This window comes from Lissotriton vulgaris, chromosome 6 (genome assembly GCF_964263255.1).
Source record: "Lissotriton vulgaris chromosome 6, aLisVul1.2, whole genome shotgun sequence".
In the NCBI taxonomy this organism is placed as follows: domain Eukaryota; kingdom Metazoa; phylum Chordata; class Amphibia; order Caudata; family Salamandridae; genus Lissotriton; species Lissotriton vulgaris.
Window position 1 is genome coordinate 1,332,265,727 of NC_141694.1, and position 20,080 is coordinate 1,332,285,806.

General features: G+C 45.0%; 1 protein-coding gene across 1 annotated transcript in view; it reads right to left on the reverse strand.

Moving 5' to 3' along the window:
* Positions 1-4,707: 4,707 nt before the first annotated feature.
* Positions 4,708-20,080, reverse strand: part of LOC147708850 (fasciculation and elongation protein zeta-1-like) — a 36,667-nt gene continuing 21,294 nt past the window's right edge. Inside the window, exon 2 of the mRNA XM_086927471.1 lies at positions 4,708-7,811. Within this exon, the coding sequence (XP_086783597.1) occupies positions 7,739-7,811 (73 nt within the window). The 3' untranslated portion in view covers positions 4,708-7,738. The remainder of the gene's footprint in view (positions 7,812-20,080) is intronic.

Below are 20,080 nucleotides of genomic sequence, written 5' to 3' on the forward strand. Positions count from 1 at the left end.
AAAGCTTACGGCCCATTAGGACAACGCTTTTTCTACTCGTACAACGCAAACTTCAGCAGTCCCCTGGAGACGGGATTAACTCCGGTCCCAGGACGAGATTCATATTTTTCAATATTGAAATTGGCGCCAACAATAACAAGTCGGCCTGGAGCGCGCCTTGGAATAGACGCGGGTGGGCAGGAGCGGGACGCTGTGAGCGTGCACGTTGGCGTTCCCTGCGGCTCGCGCGTTCACAGACCGGTGTCTGCTCGTGCACCGGTCTGTACCACTTGGTGAGGCAACGCAACGACAATAAGGCTCGCTGCAACGCCAGGGGAGCCCTAAAAATGAAGTCTGGCTGAAAGAAAGAATAACAAGCATTTACAATGCAATAGGTCTCGCATTGACGCTAGTTTGAGCTATTGGCACTGCAAATAATGCCTTTTATTGTTTTTTATTTTTAAAAACATAAATAAAAGGCATTGTAATTTACAATGCCAATAGCTTAAACTCACGTCACTGCGAGACCTATTGCATTGCAAATGCGTGTTTAACTTTACATAGGTGCTATAATATAAAGCAGGCAGTCTAGTAGTGCGTACTGGAAGGGTAAACTTCCAGGACAAACCATGTTAGACCCATGGCCCAACCTTACATTATAGTCTGGGAAGGCGGGGTGTACGCCCGGGAGAGCGCAGCGAGAGAGAGGCTGCTCCGGGAAGCGTGCACACCATGCGCTATAGTCTGCGACTGCCGGAAGGTGAATGCTGCGGGCTGACACTCTGCCACTCTGCGTGCACACCGCTGGGGCGGGGTAGGGGTCAGGGGCTCCCGGCTGCACTGAACGTGCACACCACGGGGGGGCGGGGGGGGGGGGGGGGAGGTCTTCGGGCTGCCAAGGAGGATGCACACCACTGGGATGAGGAGGGGGCACAGGGCTGTGTGCAAACCAGCGCACTGCTGGGGTGAGGGGGGGGGGGGTGAGGCGGGTTCACACAGGTGCGTGCACACCGCTGGGTGGGGGTGGGGGCAGAGGCTCCGGGTTGCACTGAACGTGCACACCACTGGGGGGGAGGGGGTGAAGAGGGCTGCAGACTTGACTGAGCATGCACACCGCTGAGGGGGGGCAGAGGCTACAGGCTGCTACTGAGCATGCATTCTGCGGGGGGCAGAGGCTGCGGGCTAGCACTGAGCTTGCACGCCACTGGGAGGGGTAGAAGAGGCTGCGGACTACCACTGAGCGTGCACACCGCTAGGGGAGGGGGGCAGAGGACTGTGGGCAGGACTGAGCGTGCACACCACTGGGGTAGAGGGGGCAGAGGGCTGCGGGCTGTCACGGCATTGCACGTGCACACCACTGGGGAAGGAGGGCTGCAGGCTGGCACTCAATGTGCAGTTTGCTGGGGGCAGAGGGTTGCGGTTAGCACTGAAAGTGCACTCCGCTGGGAGCAGTGGGCTGCAGGCTGGCACTGAACGTGCACACTGCTGGGTGTGGAGGGCGGAGAGGGTTGCAGGCTGCCAATGAGCTTCCAAGCTACTGTGGACCAGAGAACGTGCACACCACTGGGGAAGGAGGGCTGCAGGCTGGCACTGAACATGTACGCCAGTGGGGGCAGGGCGTTGTGGACTGGCACTGAACATGCACACTGCTGGGGGAGCGGGGAGGGTGGAGGGGCAGTGGGTTGCAGGCAGGATTCTACCTTTGAGAGCATACCACACTGGATTCCGAGGTGAAGAGGGGGATGGTAGTCGGAGGGAGTTGGGGGGTGTAAACGGTATAACATCAGAGGTGGCCGGGTCGACAAGTTCATAGAGGGAGCCAGAGCCGAGCATTGAAAAGCCGGGCTTGCCTCAGAGTCTGGGCACCAAATGAACATTGAAAATATTTGTTATGTAAATCACGCAAACGATGTCATGTAAATAAAAGCCAAAGTCTGTTCAGAATTCAAAAACAGTCTGTTTATTAACACGAGCAATTGTTTCACCTTAGTACTGCAGATTATACCAAGGCATTGAGAAGCACTTATAAAAACGTACGTTTTTTTTAATATCAATTTAGAAACACAGATGCCCTCCATCCACCATGACGACCTCACCAGTGATTTGAGTCAGTTATCATGGTACCCTATCTATGGCTTAGCTTTGTATTCTGTATAATGCAGCATTATAGTCTTTAACCAAATGCAAGAGGTGTTTGTACAACGGACACCTGAATTTGTGAATTTGACGGTGTCTTAAGAGATAATGAAGACAAGCTCCGTCCCAAAAGCGAAAGAGGATTGTGCCGAAATATGGGGATCTCTTGTCTTTATGGGGCCATGTGTTTAAACACATGGCCCCATAAAGATAAGAAAGTGCTTCACGACAGCTGTGAAGCAGTCGAGCCAGTCCGGCTTGCTGGGGAAAGGGCGGCAACCACAAACCCTCATTTCCAATGGCAGGCCACCGTTTAGCATAAACGGTGACGCCTGCCAATGGAAATAAGGGACGGGGCTTAAAACCCTCTTCTGAAAGTCCTTCTAAGCAATAAATCTCGCCGAGCGAGCTACACATGTGCGCAGCAAAGCTAGGGGAGACCTAAAAATGAGGATCATTTTGGATACATCAACATTTTGGACACTTGTGTGTATGTACTCAGAGCAAAGGTTTCGGTCACCGCAAAGTTGTCATTGGCTGGTTACTGACAGAGTCACACTGTAATTTGGCTGACCTGTGGCAGAGCCCGGCTGGGATTGGGTGTTGCTTGCTAGTTTATTCTGTGTGATTTTCAGATTGTTTTGAGAAAAAATATTGAGTGCTATATTGAAAAAGCCTGTTGCTCCTGGTGTACCTTCTACTGAAGGTTAAAATTTAACTGCCAAGGGAACGCCTACCTATGACATGATGGACATGGAGTTCTATATGTGTACCTGGATTTCTCAATAGCATGACTATACCACTTCTAACAAAAACGTGTAGTTTAATTTGAGTACTCTTAACATTAGAAAGTTAGATTTCCTGAGACAAACCATGAATGATAGAACGCTGTTAGATAGACCTTCAGAGTTTAAGGCATTGAACAAATGGGTTCGGACAGCTACAGAAAAAGGAGAGAAAGAAAATGGTAAAGCAGATGAAGGGTCCTTTTAAGCAATGGCTTGAAAGCAAGTGGGATCGACAGGAAAGGTGCCAGGTGGAGGATATGAAGGAGGGAATAAGAGTTCCTTCAGCAACAGACAAAGAAAACAGGAAAAAAATGATTAGTAAGAGTAACAGTCAGAAGATTCAGATGAGGAGGATACCATTTATATGATCTTTTGAATTTCAGTCCTCCTCCTTATACAGATAGAGCACAGACATAGATCTGGTCTTACTGTAGTATCAGATATTGGTGCAGTGGGAGATAGACTAGGTGTGCAAGCACAGGGACCAAATGCGCCTGTGAGTACGATAGCTAGTGCCCCATCTGAAATAGCAATGACAGCATTGCTGAGTGCTAGAAGTAATACAGCTGTTGCTCTACTTCAATTTGATCAACATGTGACTACCGCTGTTAGTGAAAAACTGGCTAAGGAGAGAGTTAACAACATTGGGCTTTTAAAGATTGAATTTGGGGAAATTTTACAAGCAACAATTGAACTGAATAGATTACTCAAATATAATATTGATAAATTGAGGCACATAATCAAATAAGGAGCAAGACGTGCAACTGAGACACAAATATAACTCGAAGAATTGGCTGATTAATGTGAGGTAGACATCAGTCAAATTAATCAGGTCAGGAGAAATTACAAGTTGATGACAAATACAATGATGTGATGACACATTTGAAAAAGAAGGTGTCAGAGAAAGACACTTATTGAGCAAAGATTTAGAGATCCTCACAAGAACTGAATGGGTCAGTTTGGGCCTACTATAAGAGACGTATGAAAGTTTCCAAGAAGCACAGTGGAGTCGAATATCCCAATAAATATTGTGCTAGTGGTTTGGTTTCGTCTATTGTTATGGGTTAACGTTCTGAGCTTAGTTCTCATATTCAGCGAAGTGTAATGTGCTGGCTGACAGAGTACAGATGACATTTCCCAAATACTGCATTGATTGGTTCGATGCAAAGCAGAAAAGAAAAAAGAAAGCAGATGGTTGCCCAGACAAAGTCATTTGAATGAAATGGCAGAATCAATTAATGGATTCTGATTTGCAATATGTGCAATCTGACGATGCTGAAATGAATGGAATATCCTCAATGCAACGTGTGAAAATGGAAAAATGGGTTGCTGCAAATGTATGATCATAGATTTGGTGATTGCGAACAATTCTGGAATAAATGCAAATGTTGACATGCTGAAGAGCACTGCTTGTCATTTCTTTAGAAAATTTAAGCACTGGAACGTCAACAAAATCCAGATCAAAGAATGTTTTTTTCTCCAGAAGCAGAGAAATCTAAATTAGACACAGATACAGTCATTAGTCCCAGCCCAAACAGCTCATGTACAGAACATGCATGATCAGAGACAGTTTCACAGGAATATGCCAACAGCTTCAGTGTTGCACCAATATATAAAAAACGAAACAACATATTTCAGGGTATCAACAGAATTCACTGATTTTGAGTAATAATTTTCATCAGTTTTTTCCAGAGTATAATTCACAAAACCGATGATTTTGGGGAGATGGGAGGGGCAAGCAGGTGGGGGCGATTGCTTACTTGGAGAAGTCTTGGAGCAAGTAAGGAATGGCCCATATGTTGATGGTGAAGTCAAAGGCCACCCTGTTTCTTTCTTGATCGATAAATAGCTACCTGCTTTAAAGTTTGTTCTGTGGAGGTTCCACCTACCTATCGTGGGAAAAGAAGTTCAAGTTATATTAATAAGTAATAAACAGGTTATTAATCAAGGCACAGCTGATCTCCGTGTTAAACTAGGGTCAATGAAGAATAATCATCAGTTCATTCTGTGTGATTCAAGGCTTGTAAACTTGTTGGGTAGAGACTTGCTTTGCAAAATGAACGGTGTGATTTATTGCACACCAGAAGGTGTTGCAATTGAAACCCAAGATGAAGATTCTGCATTTAAGATTATATCACGACTCAAGAGTCCAGTTATTCCCAGTCCTAACCAAAGATGTTTTACCGCACATTCAGGACATGCTGTTAAATAAGAGATCTGGGATTTCTGTAGTACAGTGTAATCAAGAGGGAGGGGCTGAGGGCTTGGAAGGTCCAGCATACGTGCCCAATTTAAAGTACAAAACAAAGAGAGTATGAAGTTCCTGAGGAGGAGAGAGAAGAGCAAGATAAAAAATGAGGAGTGTGTGATCCTTAAGTGCCAAACGAGAGGGAGGACGGGGAATCCCCCCTTTCGGAATGAGGGCCATCACACACGGAGCACTCTGGGTGTCATGCTTCATCATAGGGCATGCTCCTCATCGGGTCGGCGCTGTAATACCCGACTGGCACCCTATGCAGGGGCTCTTTGGCGGAGATCTTTTATTCCTTGCAGTTTGGTGCAGTGGGGGTATGGGGCCTGGAGAGTGTAGAAGTGCAGAAGTGTAGGTCAAGAAGACCTTGTGAGTTAAAACAGGGAATTGGAAGAGTCAGGAGGAGTAATTTTAATGACCCTGCCTTCCACCCCGATTAAAAGAGGTGAAGTGGCGACTTTCTGCAATAATGTTACAGATTGTTGCGCTCAATTATATACGGTCAACATGTTTCTTGCCTGTTAGTTGGTGGATCTGGCGGCAATTCTTCAGGACCTAGTGATTGTATGGGTCTACACTAAAAAGAAGGTGGTACTGTGGTGTATTAGCCTAGTTTTACCATCAAGATGCACCCGAGTGGTGTAGTATCAGTTGATGCAGTGGCCAATCTAGAAGACCAACAAGAGAATTATTGCATTTGTGCAAGTATCTAGGATCTCAACCTCATGCTCTCCTAAAAAACCATTGTGCATACACTCATCGCTGTGTGTAGGAACTGTGCAGCTATGGTGTTTGGTGCAGCCTTTATTTCTAGGTGCAGTGGGTAACTGACATTTTCAATCAATTAAAAATGTGGTAGCAGGGTGGTAAGAAACGACTCACATAAAATATTGATCGGCCCCATTGATTCACGGCATGAAATGGACAAGTGAAAGTAACTAGTTTCCTAGGGAGGGGGCCAAAGATCATAAAGACAGTCAAGATGGAAAATTAAAAGTGAAATCCAGAGTTTACAATGGAGAGGTAGAGCGAACGACCCAGTGCCTGGCTAAGCAATGGAGACCGAAGTGGCCTCTGTTCAGAACTCGACCGCATGGTCTGAGAGACACGGTCTGGGTGGCGTCAGGCCCACATCCCCCCAGGTACAGGTCCCATGGTGGCCCCATGAGGTCAAGAACAATGTCCCGTCTGCCAGAGGACATGCTGGCTTGACGCTAACCCAAGAGACAACTTATGGTAAACGTGCCCTGGGGTAGAGCGCTGCTGATACAGAGAGGTGGTATCAGGGCCAGGGACTTCGAAATGCTCAAAGTGGATAGTCAAGGCACCAGGGTCATCCTAGGAGTAAAGACAGTAGGCACTTATGGTTGTGTTGCGCTTAGCAAGCGGAAGGCCTGCCCCACCAAGCCTGATCCGGGAGGTGACTACTAGCCCGTTTCTGGTAGCAGGAATACTCCCGGAAATCGCGCGAAGCTTGATGCAATTCCGTGTGCGGCTCACAGCTAGAAAGTAACCTGTCTAGATGCGGGAGGGAAAAGACGGCGGCCATCTTGGAGGTGAAAACTAGAACGGGCAACCGGAGGAGGTGCCATTGTAGAGTGGTTTCAGTGGAAGAGGAAACCCAGATCAATCCCACAGATAAGCGCAGCGACACCACAATGGTCCAAAGATATTGGCCCCAATAAAGCACACATGGCCGCAGGGGTGCACGCATATACAAAAACTCCAGCAAAAAAAAAATCAGATGCCACATAAAGTTAGGAATGCACAGCTAATCAGGACCCCGCACACAGAGTACACGCAGTGATAATGTGCCCCTCATGTCGGACGTCTGGACACGCTACCCACTGGCCCCCAAAGTGGCTACGCAAGGTGGAGGTCCACCTGCATTTGTGATCAAGGGCCTTATGTCAAGGCCCGCTTTTTTTACCATAAAAGGATCGACGGAAACACTTTATGATATCCAAAAAAAATTATAAAACCGTACTCAGATTTATTGTACTTTGAGACAGTCCTCAGATCCACTTATGTAACTGTACTCCCAGCCAAAGTATTTAATTAAACTAACTGTTCCTGTTTTGCCAAACGCCTCTTGTCTTTTGTTTTTTCACAGTAAATTCATATTTGAACAACAAGACGAAAAAAGATTGTAAACTTGGCAAAATTATGCAATATTAGAACAAGGAGGTGGTTTATCAACCACCAAATATATTGCTGTAGGTAAGTGTGCGCCCCATGATGCTGGAAAAGATATGGTCACTCTTAGAAATAAATATGAAGACCTGCTGGCTAGATTTTATGCATTTCAGAATGAAACAGTACCTCAAGGATCTGAACAAGACGAAGCAACAGTGAATGAAAAATTTCCTAGCTATCGTTAAGGAAAGCTTCGAATCTCGGACTCAGAGGCGAGGGTTGTTCTTCCTTTCTTCATTTTTATTGCTCAGCAACCATTTCAGTGTAACATTAACACCAGAACAAACTCCATTTCCTATAACCCTTTGGGAAACAATGAAGTCACAACAGATAAACAGTCCACATCCAATCAGGTGTCAGCACGAAGTATAATCCTCCAAGTCTCCTGTCAGTTGTCCTTGTTCTTCCTGCGATCAAGCGGCCTATGGAAGTTGTTCACTCCTGTTTCGAAGAGTTTGATCCTACAATGTAAAAGAGAAGGTGCTGATCAATCAGGGAAACCATTTCCTATCATGACGGATGGAAATGACATGCAACATAAGTAGTGGTCATGCATGGATAGGACCTTTAATACAAACAAAAGAGGAAAGCGCTTTACTTACTCTCATGCAGCAGTTCCACAACCCGCTTGGGTTATCAGTCATGAGAGGGTGAGTTAATCTTGGCCTACGAGTCATTAATAGAATTCAAACTTTCCTTTACGATAGCTGGAAATTTTTTATTTTATGTCCGGACCCGGAGGCGAGGATTATGCTACTTCAAAGCTTGTCCACCACTAGGGCTGCAATGGAGCAGATTGCTTTGAAGTAACTTTTTAAAGGTCGAATCTTAAGACCAGTCTGCAGCATTTTGAATATCCTCCAAGCGGGCACCCAATGTAAAAGCTTTGGAGGCCATTGCTCACCGCATGGAGTGTGGGCCAAAGACTTTGGTGCCAATGCCTGCCTCCTGCATGATCCACCGCACCTATTTTGCGATTGTCGGCGAGGAGACTGCCCGGAATGGTTTCCTTAATGCAAAAAAAAAAATTGCCTCTCATTGTGAAGATGTAACTCCGCCGTCATCGCCTCATAGGCTTTGATGCACAGCTTGGGGACCCTCTGGGAAGGCCGGATAGATAATCACCCACGACTGAGTCTTAGTCCGTTTGGAAACATGGAAGGTAACCCTTTCCGGAGTAAACGGCTTCCCGGTAATATCCAGAGCTCTAACATCCGAGACCCTTCTGCATGAGATCAAGCACAACAGAGTGGCTAGTTTGTCTGCTAACTGTTTCCAGGAAAGGTATTGATTGCCTGGCCACGAAGATAAGAGGCTGAGAACTTTGTTTACGTCCCAGAGGGCTGAGTACCTGGATTCCGGGGGCAAGGATAACCTGACAGCCTGGAGCAATTTCCTGACCAGTGGAAGTTCCCCCAACGGGAAGTCCCAATCGCTCAACAGCCCGCAGAGATTTCAGATCTAAAAGTATTGATCTGTAGGCCATTCCCTCAGCCACTAAGGAGGCTAAGAAGTTCAGGATGTGCACACCGTCGATCCCCAAGGGATCTAGACTCCGTTGCAGACACCAACCCACCCATTGAGACCAGGCCGAGCGATAGCTCTTAACGGTGTTATCAGCCCAGGCTCCAGAGAGGAGGTTTGCAGCAGGTCTCGGTAGGCCAGGCACCTGCCATTGTGTCCTGTAATCCTCCAAGCCATTAACTGGAGGTTGCAGTTCGTCACCAGGTGATGAGGGTTCCCAGTCGTAACGCTCAGAAGATGAGGACACTGGGATAGGTGGGTTGGAGAAGCCCAAGAAAGTTCTGGCAGAACTGGAAACCATGCTTGCGACTTGCATATCAAGGTGATTACCACCACATCCACCTTCTGCTTGCGCACCCGAGCCATCAAATGCATGATCATCGCAAATGGGGAAAAGGCATATCCCTGCTCCAGGGACCAATCCTATAAAAACGCGTTGGTCGCAACTGCCCCCGGTTCCGGCCTCCAATTGTAATACCGGGAAAGCTGATGGTGCAGGCTAGATGCGAAATAGGTCGATTGTGAAGTTCCCAAGAGAGAGGATATTGACCAAAAGACCGTGAAGAATAACTTCCAGAGACTTGCATCTCAGGGGTGATGGAAGTGCCAATAAGCCACTTGATTGGCCGATCCGGGGAGGGGCTCCACCATCACCAAAACATGGTGTTCGAGTCAATACTCCCCAAAGTTCTTGGCCAGATCTGAGAGGGCTTTGGAACGTGTGCCCCCCAAGTGATTGATATAGCGGACCGACGCCACATTGTCCATATTCAGCAGCATGCCAGACTGAACATGGTACCTGGTCCAGCACTTGACCGCAAAGGAACCTGCCATCAATTCCAAGCCGCTGAAGTGTAGGGATGGCTCGCTGCAGACCACACGCAGCCTTTGGCGAATTGACCACAAAGAGCTCCACAGCCCGAGCCGCTGGCATCGGATTAGATTACCAAAACCAGAAAGGACACAAAGGTGGCACACCCTTTCCACGCTTCCATGTGAGAGAGCCACCGCTGGATTTCATCCCTGGCCTCATCCAGGAGGTGGACGCATTGGGAATATGTAAGGCCACAACTAAGGTGCTATGCCTAAAGACTAGGTTGAGCTCGGAAGTCGAGAGGACCAGGAAAGATGGCCTGAACTGAAGAGGACAGCAGACCCACTACTCTCGCATTCTAACAGAGAGATGTCCTTTCCATCGCCAATGTTTTCCGCACCTCGTGTCGGATCTGGGCTAGCTTTCTCGGTGTAAGGCTCAGTGTGGCTATCCTCGAGTCGATCACAAACCCCAGGAAGGTTTTTATGCGCGAAGCGCTTAAACTCTACTTTGCTTGGCTGATTACGAAGCCAAGGGACTGCAAGAGATGGACCGCCAGCTGAAGGTGGAGTGAATCGCCCCTGGGCACTAATCCATTAAGATCACGCCGTCTAGGTAGACCATCATCACTATACCCAACGCTCTCAGGTGCTCAATCACCGGCTTCAGAACCTTGGTGAAGCACCAAGGAGCCAACAACATGCCAAAGGGTAGAGAGGTGAACTTTAAAGACTGGCCACGCCATTGGAATTAGAGGAAACAGCGATGTGGGGAATAAATAGGTACTGCGAGAGAAGCTTCTTTGAGGTCCAGTCGTTACCATCTAATCATCGGGTCGGATAAGATCATGGAGGAGGTGTATGCCCTTCATCATGAAATGGCAGTAAACAAACCACTCGTTGAACTCCTGTAGATTGATCACTGGGTGCTGACCAACATCCTGTTTCTGGACCAGGAACAGATGGCTTAGACAACCTGTGGGGTGGTGGCTGGTAGGACAAATTGCCCCCTTTGCCAGAAGCTCCTGAATCTCCCGCTGAACGCCTCCTGCCCGAAGAAGGGGATGGTTTGGGGAGAATGGCGGTTGGGAGGAGGAGCCACAGAACTCTAAGTGGAACGCCTGAATGGTTTGGAGCCCCCTGGCGTCTGACGTGAGCGTGCGCAAATTGTCTACGAATAGTGCCAGGTGACCCCTCAATTGAGCACAAGAAGTGAAGGAAAGACTCACCATGAGAATTGGAGGCAGCCCCTCCACCTCGGTGTCCATTACGATGGCCTCTGGGGCGCGATCGCTTTTTGGTAGGGTAAAACCCACCCAAGCAGGAAGAGTCTTGCCACTGTCCACACTGTGAAGGCTATCCTCTTCTGGAGGAGAACTGGGAACGGGCAGCCGAGAGCCCTCTACCCCGGCCGGCCCCACAGAAAACATGTGCTTTGAAAATGCACTTAACCGTTGATTGTGCTTTATCCTACTAGTTAAGGCAGAGATAAATTCACTAAGTTGACCAAAGAGACCTCCTTGCACTACCTGGCCCGCTTCTGAGGTGGCTAACTCCCACATGCTTGGGATCTATCTTAATTAGCAGGGACCTGCGCCTTTCGGTCAAAATGGCCCAGTCAGCGTTACCAAGAAATAGGATGGTCCGCTGGGCCAAGCTAGAATGCACATCAGGAGGAATTAACGCTCCGGAGGCCTTGGTGTATTCCGGCTTATCAAAAATGTTTACCAACGGGCCAGTGACATCCAGGAGTTTATCCTGGCATGACCAACAAGAGTAGTCAATACCCTTTTTAGGGTCCTTATTATATTTTGCCAGGTATGTGGCCATCAGTGCATAATATCTGGCGTGAAGGCCACCTTCCCGTCTGTCTTGGCAGGGTTTTTGGCACTATTTAGCAGTGATATAGACTTTAATCTTGCTCAGATCTAGGATAGGTATTCTTAGCTTGTGTTGGCCCTTTTAAGCCCTTTCTTCCAGACCTAGAAGAGGCCATTTATTGCCTATTGGCTTTGGCCTGTTACTTTTGCTTATAGTAGAGGTTGGATCCTGTGGTCCTGACTTTATATTACACATTGGTATGGTTTATGTAGGTATTCTGACAGAGCTCAGGGGTATTTCATCCTTTTCAGGCCTACAGGCCTAGAACTAAAGGGACTCCATCTTGATGGAGCTGAGAGGCTTCAAGGGTAAAGGTAAAGTTTATAGTTAAAGCTGTTGTTCACTTGGAGAGAACCGGTCTGGGCCAGCCCTTATCGGTAGGCTGTATTATTCTCTGTGTGGAAGACACAACAAAAGGCCGGCCGGCTGGTTGTGTGTCCTTGACGCGGAGTGGTGCAGGGATCTGATGGGCGGCAGGCTGATGGCTGAAACTTTCCATGAGGAAACAGCATTCTATATCAGTGAAGTGCAGAGGCGGAGTCAGTGAGTCGAGTGGAGTTGGAGGAGCGGTGAGGAGTCAAGCTGGAGTGGTAGAAGAGTGAGGAGCTGTTGGAGTAGGAGAGAGAGAGAGGGTTCAAGCTAGAGAGAGCTGAGTTGAATTGGAGGAGCAGAGAGTGTTGGTAGAGTTGGAGGAGTGGAATTGCAAGAGGAGAAGAGACAGGACATGCTTGGAACAGAGAGAAGACAAACAGACAGTCAGTGAGCTGGAACTGAAGGAAGCAGTCAGAAGCAGTTACTTATCAGGAGGAGGTGTGAATAGCTGGAGTCTGAAGTAATGCCTTTTAGAAGAGACTGAGGAGAGATCGTGGATTAACCTGTGGGAGCAGCTGGAGTTAATTGGACATTGGCACAGAGACATTTAAAACAGAGTGAACAAGCTAGTGGAATGAAGAGTATCAGAGCGGCAGAAACCATTAGACTGAAGCTGGAAGGTGGAGACAGTTCGTGGGGGAGAGGAGTCCAGTGCAAAGTGATCAGCGCAGAGGTGTATCCAAGAGTGCAGGAGAGAGAGAGAGAGTCTGAGATGAGCCAAGGCACAGACGAGAGAGGAACCCAGATGACAGCTAGAACAAGACTTCACACTAATCAGGTGATATCGGTCCTGTCATATTAGTTTACTTTACACTTACATCTTAATCTTGTCTTTATTCCCTAGGCTATTGTATTGCTAATCCTTTTCTTTGCAGCGGTGTGTTCTATCTATAGTCTTTGTCAGTTACACGTGGATGTGTCCATTATAATACAGATCTGTGTGTGTTTATATTGTTAAAATAAAACAGCCCTAGTTCTTAGTGAACTGACATGTGCCTTGTATTCTTGTTCAATCATAGTAACCTGTGTTTCTAGTTGAGCATTGTTTGCATGAACGGATGTGAAATCCCGATCAGGTAAGTAGTGATCAAACAAATAGGGAGCGAGTGGACCTTTGATGCCAAGAACAGAAGGTACATCATACCATTTGGAAACCGTACTAAATTTTCATTATCATAGTTTTATCCCAAGTAGACAAATGAGAAATTGTTCCCATAGGTGTTCATAGGAAAGTGGTCGTCGTTGATATACGGCGTTAATGAGAACGCTGGGGAGGATACCAGCGTGGAGGTCTGCCAGATTGCGGGCCGTGTGTAAGTGAGAGCGCTGGGGGGGATTACCAGCGTGGAGGTCTGCCGGATTGTAGACCGTTTGGAAAATGAGAGCACTGGGGCTGCAGACCCACGTGTGTAGACACGCCAGATTGTGTGTCATATCTGCCCCAGGGTAGATTAGTCTGGGTCTGAGTGGCCGCGAGACTATAAGGTATGAGTGTGGTGTAGGGCATGGATATCCTTAGTAATCAGTGAGTATTCTTAGTATCCCTATAGATTTAGTGGTGTTTCTGATAATATGAGCTTGTATATTGCGAGTTCCCCATCCTCAGGTAGGTACCCAGGTGCCTGGATAGATGGTCCTGAGGAGGGATGTGGTTACGTTCTGGCTGGGTTAGAGGGGCCCCTAGGGGCTGATCCCATCTAAGCAGAAAATCCGGCCATTACACCGTCCAAAGCCAGGCGGGGGCATTCCACCCGAAGGCAGTTCCGTACCTCCTGGGTCAAGAGGTTTCCTCAGTCTACTGGCTACATACTTGGCCACCTTGTTACAGGGTGTCCACTCAGAGGATTGGGGTGCATTAGGCATTCAGGGTTCAAGAGGTCCGATGGAGGGTCTGATGTTACCCCAGTAGGAGACAACAGGTAAGGAGTGGGGTTAGAAGGTCTCAAGGATGGGCCATGGTCTGAATCGCCCTCTTAAGTTGTGGGGGACTCATCCAGATAACCTGGGCCCAACCCAATGTGTTACAAAGGTTTGAAGGGATTGGGCAACTCAAGGGGAGCAGGGGTGTTTGCGCCCAGAAAAGCTTTCTTCAATCTGGCAAAAGCATCAATGTCCAACCCTGCATCGTGGGGATGCTTGCGGGTAGTCTCATTGGAGAAGGGGTCATCTCTAGAGGTTCTGGTGGTGAAGGCCCGGGGCGGTCCTCCGTAGGAGTGAGGGGTTGAAGGCATCTCTGTGCCAGTTCCATAATTCTCTTCTCTTGAGGTGCCAATGCATCTGAGAGTGCTTTAATAATGGAGGTGTCAACCGCGTCACATAACTCATCTGTGACCGGGAAGTACTAGACACCTTCCTCCTCCTCGTATTATTCCCCATATTCCTCAATGGGGTAACAATCATAGAGGTAGGAAATGGGCTTTGTAGAAGTATCGGGGATAGCCAACGGTGGACACCCACCAGGTAAGAGGGAGGTCATTGTAATGGGGTGCACCAACTAATTCACACAAAGTCTGTAGCCACCAGGGCTACTCAGAAGGGGAGAAATCACTTAACATGTTGATGGGAAGCAGGCTTCCACATGTAAACATCTGCCTCACAGCGCATATGAATGGAGCTGAAAACAATTTCCCTAGGTCCTCCTCAGTGGGAGGGACATACCGGCAGACAAAATAAATAAATAAAATTGCCCTGGACCTAATAGTAAGGCTTCTGGAGTGCAGCTTGGGCGGTCTGCCAATTAACAGGAGGCTCCGCTCCCGAAGACCTCTTACCCCGAGGGGTGTTATGCTTCCAGGCTGGCAGAGCCAGAATTAGACTAACGCTGCGGGCAGAGGCACTCAGCAGGCCGCATTCCCACATCCATCGACGCGCGCTCTGCTCCTTGAGCATTGAGGCAGATAGAGCGTCTGTCTAGAGATGCGTAGAGAGCACGCACCCTCTCGTGGCTGGAGGACCGTCACACGATCAGGCCCCATAACCCTACGAAAAGGGGAAACAAACACTTGCACACAGAAGCGGTAGTGAAAGGAGCATCAGGGCGTTCCCGCGGCCGCTAAGGAAGAAGAGGTGTGCGCACCTCGCTACAAAGGAAAAACTAATTAGCACAATCGCATACGGTCACACACAATCAGGTAACGGGAAAAGGACTGAAGCCCCATACTTCAATTGCACGGCTGCGAGCAGGGAAGAACGAGGGCAACTGACCGGAGACTAGGAGGATTATACTCCGCGCTGACACCTGATTGGAAGTGGACTGTTTATCTGTTGTGACTTCATTGTTTTCCAAAGGGTTATGGGAAATGAAGTATGTTCTGGTGTTAATGTTAAACTGACATGGCTGTTGAGCAATAAAAATGAAGAAAGAAAGCATAATCCTCGCCTCCAGGTCCAGACATAGAATTCCGTAAAATGCACAAAAGATGTGAGTTGTTTCTTGTTAAACCCAGTTTAGACTTCTTTAAGTGAACTGAGAGAGCTCCAGAAAACGATAAAAGAAAATGGGAATTGCTGGGTTATAAGAAAAATTAGCAAGACCAATATGTCACTCCTGACAATAAATATGTTTTGCCTGACACAATGTTACCTCCTATGGTAAAGTATTTGCATAACCAATGACATTCAGAAATAGATTCCATTTTAAAAATTAGATTTTACAATTGATGTGTACAGCTCACTAAATTGATCATTTGCACTGTTGTAATTATAGTCCTCAATCTTCTGGAGTAGTTGAGAGAATAAATAGAACCATAAAGCTCTAACTGGCCAAAGTATGTGCTTCCACTCAATTGAAATGGCCGAACGCTCTTTCTCATGTTTTAATGAGTATCAAAGTACTCCTGACAAAGAGATTGGTCTCTGCCCACATAAAGGACTAATGGGCAGAGCAATTAAATTGACTTATACTCCTTCATCAACGCCTATTTCCCTCTAGATCACTGAAAAGGTCTAGCCTAGCTGATATGGCAAATATTGTTCCTCATTAGGTAAACTTGGCCACAGAACTGGCAAAAGAAATTCAATGTCACTTGTTAATCCCAGGCGATTGGGTAGATGTCAAAAGACATGTTCAGGAAAACTGCCTTGATGAACGGTGGAGTGTCCCTTATCAAGTTATATTCGTGACTAACACTGCTGTGAAAAGTGTTGGAATTCCGCAGTGGATTCATCCAGCTCGCACAAAAAGTGTGAGGGCAATGGATGAAGAAGTAGAGAAAACAACCACTGATTCAATAGTCAAGCTCAAGTTCACTGCGTGACCCTGGTTGGGGGGTATAAACTTTTAAAGTGAAACTTGTAAAGTGAATGAAGTTCTTGTTGATTTGAGTGAAGATCTTGGTGAAGGTACCAGTGGTGGTTTCCAGTTAATAAGTGATAGGTCAAGAGCTGTTACAAGGTCAAAAAGGCATGAGTGGCAGCAAGACGATGCAGTCTTAGATTCAAACAGTGAAAGACTCCAGTAAAAAAATATGAGCCACAAGAACCCCTAGAGGAAGAGAACAGTTCAAAATTTCAAAGTGAATTGTGCTACTAATGCTGATTAGAGTTCAAGTCTATCAGTAAGTGGAGAATAATCAGCAGTAGTTACAAGTCAAGATACAAGGGCTGAAGCAACTGAAAAGAACCTGTAAAATAAAGCAGTGGCAGAATGAGGGATTAAAGTCAATCAATAACGAATCCTAAATAACTGAAGTTGACTAAGAGAATTACGAATGTGAATCACAGCTGCTAAAAGAGCAGACAGAATAAGAACTCGAAACAGAAAGTATGTCTCATCTGAATGGGCATTGACATCTGAACAAAAAGAAGAATCGGAACCAGAGATATAAACTCCAATAAACAGATGCCAATACACTTTTGAATGTAAACCTGAATGTGAACTTGAAGTAGAACCACTGTGACAAATCTTGAGAATGTCAAAGACTAAATCAAACTGAAGGAGGATTAAAAACAAAATCTAGAAAAGAAGAATAATCTTTTGAGAGCATGAATTCAATGTACTAAACTTGAAAAACATTTTTTTGTTTTTATTTGAAAATGTTCAAAATATTTTTCTTAGTTTCAATTGAAAAGGCATGTAGCAAATGCTGCAAAATGATTAGCTTAATAATGATACTAGTGATCTGAGTTGGCCTGTTGTTGTGCCTACCGTCTCCGGGAGGGATACGAGGATAAATTAATTACAATACATAATGAGGTTAAACAAACTACACTGACAGGCAGGGATAGCTTTGTTAGTGGATTTAAGGATAATTTTTATAGCAAAATGTTGAATGAGTATGTTGAAATTATGGAATGTTAAAAACTGCTAAGTGTTTACCTTTTTTCCCTCTTCTGTAAGATAAGGCACTACCTACTTACAACTATCAATAGCAGATGGTGTATCCTGTAAGGAATTGGTTAGTATATTTAACAAAACTGAATGTTTGTCTCCTTATTTGTCGGATCTCAAAGTTTTACTGGATGGTCTACCAATCTCTGAAGATGCTAATAAGTATTTTAAATATGGTACACTTATAAAATACAATTGCACAAATTAAGCTTAAAACTAAAAGTACTAACTGGGAGTATGAATGTAGTATCTGTATTAGAAGTGTGAGTTTGTTAAAGAATATAATGAATATATAGTTTAAATTGTGAGAGATTGGAGAGATGAAAGGAAAATAAGAGAGCACATTAAAGCTGAAGAAGAACTTAGTTTTAGAGTTTTTATCCAAGTTTGGGAATGGATCATGATAGAAAGGATGAGATGTGTATGGTTCGTCGTGGTCCGTAAAAAATTAGGACAATTAAATAAGTGGGAGAAAGTGAGTGTGAAAAGAGTTAAGGTGATTGTCTGATTGCTGAAGAGACAATTCTAAAAGGAATTTATTATGTGTGTTTGTGTGTGTGTAAGACTACTTATTTCAATATGCCGAATAATTGGGTTGGCTGATGTTATCTTGCTTTAGTGTTTCCTAGAGTTGATCACAAGAGTGGACTGAATGATGCAGTTGGTTTGAAGAGAGTGAAACATGGATTCTGAAAAATAGAATTAGATATTGAGAGCCCTTATTCCATCTATAGTTGCGGCTATGAATGGAATGGATGCTTTATGCTTTTCTACGCTTTCGGGATTGCTTGCTTCTAATACAACGGGACCCTTAACCCAAATTAATTCAGAGTTGATGCGAGCAATGATTAGGCAAAACCAATTAGCGCTAGATATCCATCCCACAAAGGAAGGAAGTGTTGAAGGTACTAAAGGTCAGAGAGTACCTTTATACCAGATATTAACATGGTTATTAACGCATATGTCCAAACCTTATTAACATTTCTCATAAAGTCAAAGCTTTAGAAGAGTAAGCTGTATAGAAGAGAATAGGTTCCACCAACCTAATATGTTAGGTGAGATACGAAAGGGATATAGCAAGCTTGGTGAATGGTTTGATAGTTTGGTAAAGGGAACATTAAGACAAATACTAACGTTTGCTAGAACTAATGATTTGTGCAACTGTCCTGTTTCTCTTGTTTACTTTTTCTGGGTGTCTGATTCTAAATCGTGGGTGTAAGAATAAAAAATTTTTTAAAAAGAGCTAAAGCGAGAGAGACAACAAGAGCTTGGGATGAAAAATGTCAAACAGTGTTGACTACCAGCTAACGCTGATGGGGAAGTCTACCAGAATGAAGCAGAAAGTGATGAAGACTGTGTTCGAATTGCCTATTAAATTAACCACATTAATTGAGTGTTTTAGTGATTATATAATATTGGGGGGGGGGGGGGTTGTGAAAGATTTTTTATGTATTTATATTTTTGGGCAGAATTAACAATGTGAAGAATGCATTTTCACACTATTTTACATGTATTCACTGATATATTGCTACTGCTTTTAAAACACGCTTCCTATGATGTGCGGAAGGAATTTTTTTAAGTATTTGAGCTAGGCCACAAATTAAACATACATGCCATCTTGTCCAGGGTGGAAGCCTCCCCTTTCACTCTTGTTTTTTCTCCCCTGGCTACCTTTTCTCCTTGCAAAACTCAGCAGCACACAGTCAAGCTGAAATATACTAGTTTATTTCTACTGTTATTATTCTGCTCTTGATGACCTTTCAGTCACAACTTGGAACATTTACCATGGCCCTTCTGCTGGTTCAATGTGCCTATTCATTCACAGAACACATTGTTGTTCTTGTATATAGATTTGTTCCAGCATCTCTGGACGACATCAGCTTAGAGGGTGCTGAATAATTATTCATGTAGTCTGATATTGCTTAGGTGTTAAGGCAATATGAAATTAATTTTTCATGCGCTATGATTTGCTGAATGAAATGCTACAGAGTGTCTGCAGATTCTCTAATTTCATATGTGAAAATGTATAAAAACACTGGTTTGGGGGTGAGCCTTAGAAGACTTTCCAATCCCACCAGGGATGCTGTCCGTTACTCTCATGATTTTGATTCCCACTTGGGACTTAGAATCTTTTCTGATCTTTGCACTCTCTGCATAACCCTACATTGAAAGCCTTCATTGCATTGACTTTGTCCCACTTTATTTTTTAATTCTGTAATTAAACCTTTTAACTTTTTTTATTGATCTAGAACTCAATTACCGAGTGGGCCTATGTACTTAATGAATTATATTTTCTGATGTTTGATGCTTTGGAAGGTGTCTTAATGCAAGGACACATTGCCTCCTGAAATTGAGGTTTAACACCATCACCGATCCCTTAAATGTGAGAACTCTGAGGTTAATTTTGGGGTATCTAAAATTTTGGGGTACCCTTTCTTACAACCACAACATAGACAGACATGTGAAGTCTTGCAAGAGCCTTGGTTCTCTGGTTGGCAACGGTCTATAGCCAAGTATTCGAATCTCATAAAGACTATATGATATTTATTATGGTAAATTTCCAGTGTTTAAGTGAAAAAGTCACCCAGCAAACCAATTTAGAAACAGATTATTTCATTTATTTATTGTTGAAGTTATTTTCAAAAATATATATCTCTTTTTATAATGTTCTTGTTATTTATAAAATTCTTTTTTTCTTATTATTATATAACAGTTTTTATCATATCTTTGATAAATCACATACATTCATTCATAAAACAGTTATAGACAGACAGTGGATGAAAAGAGAACAAAAGGTGTTAGCAATACGGC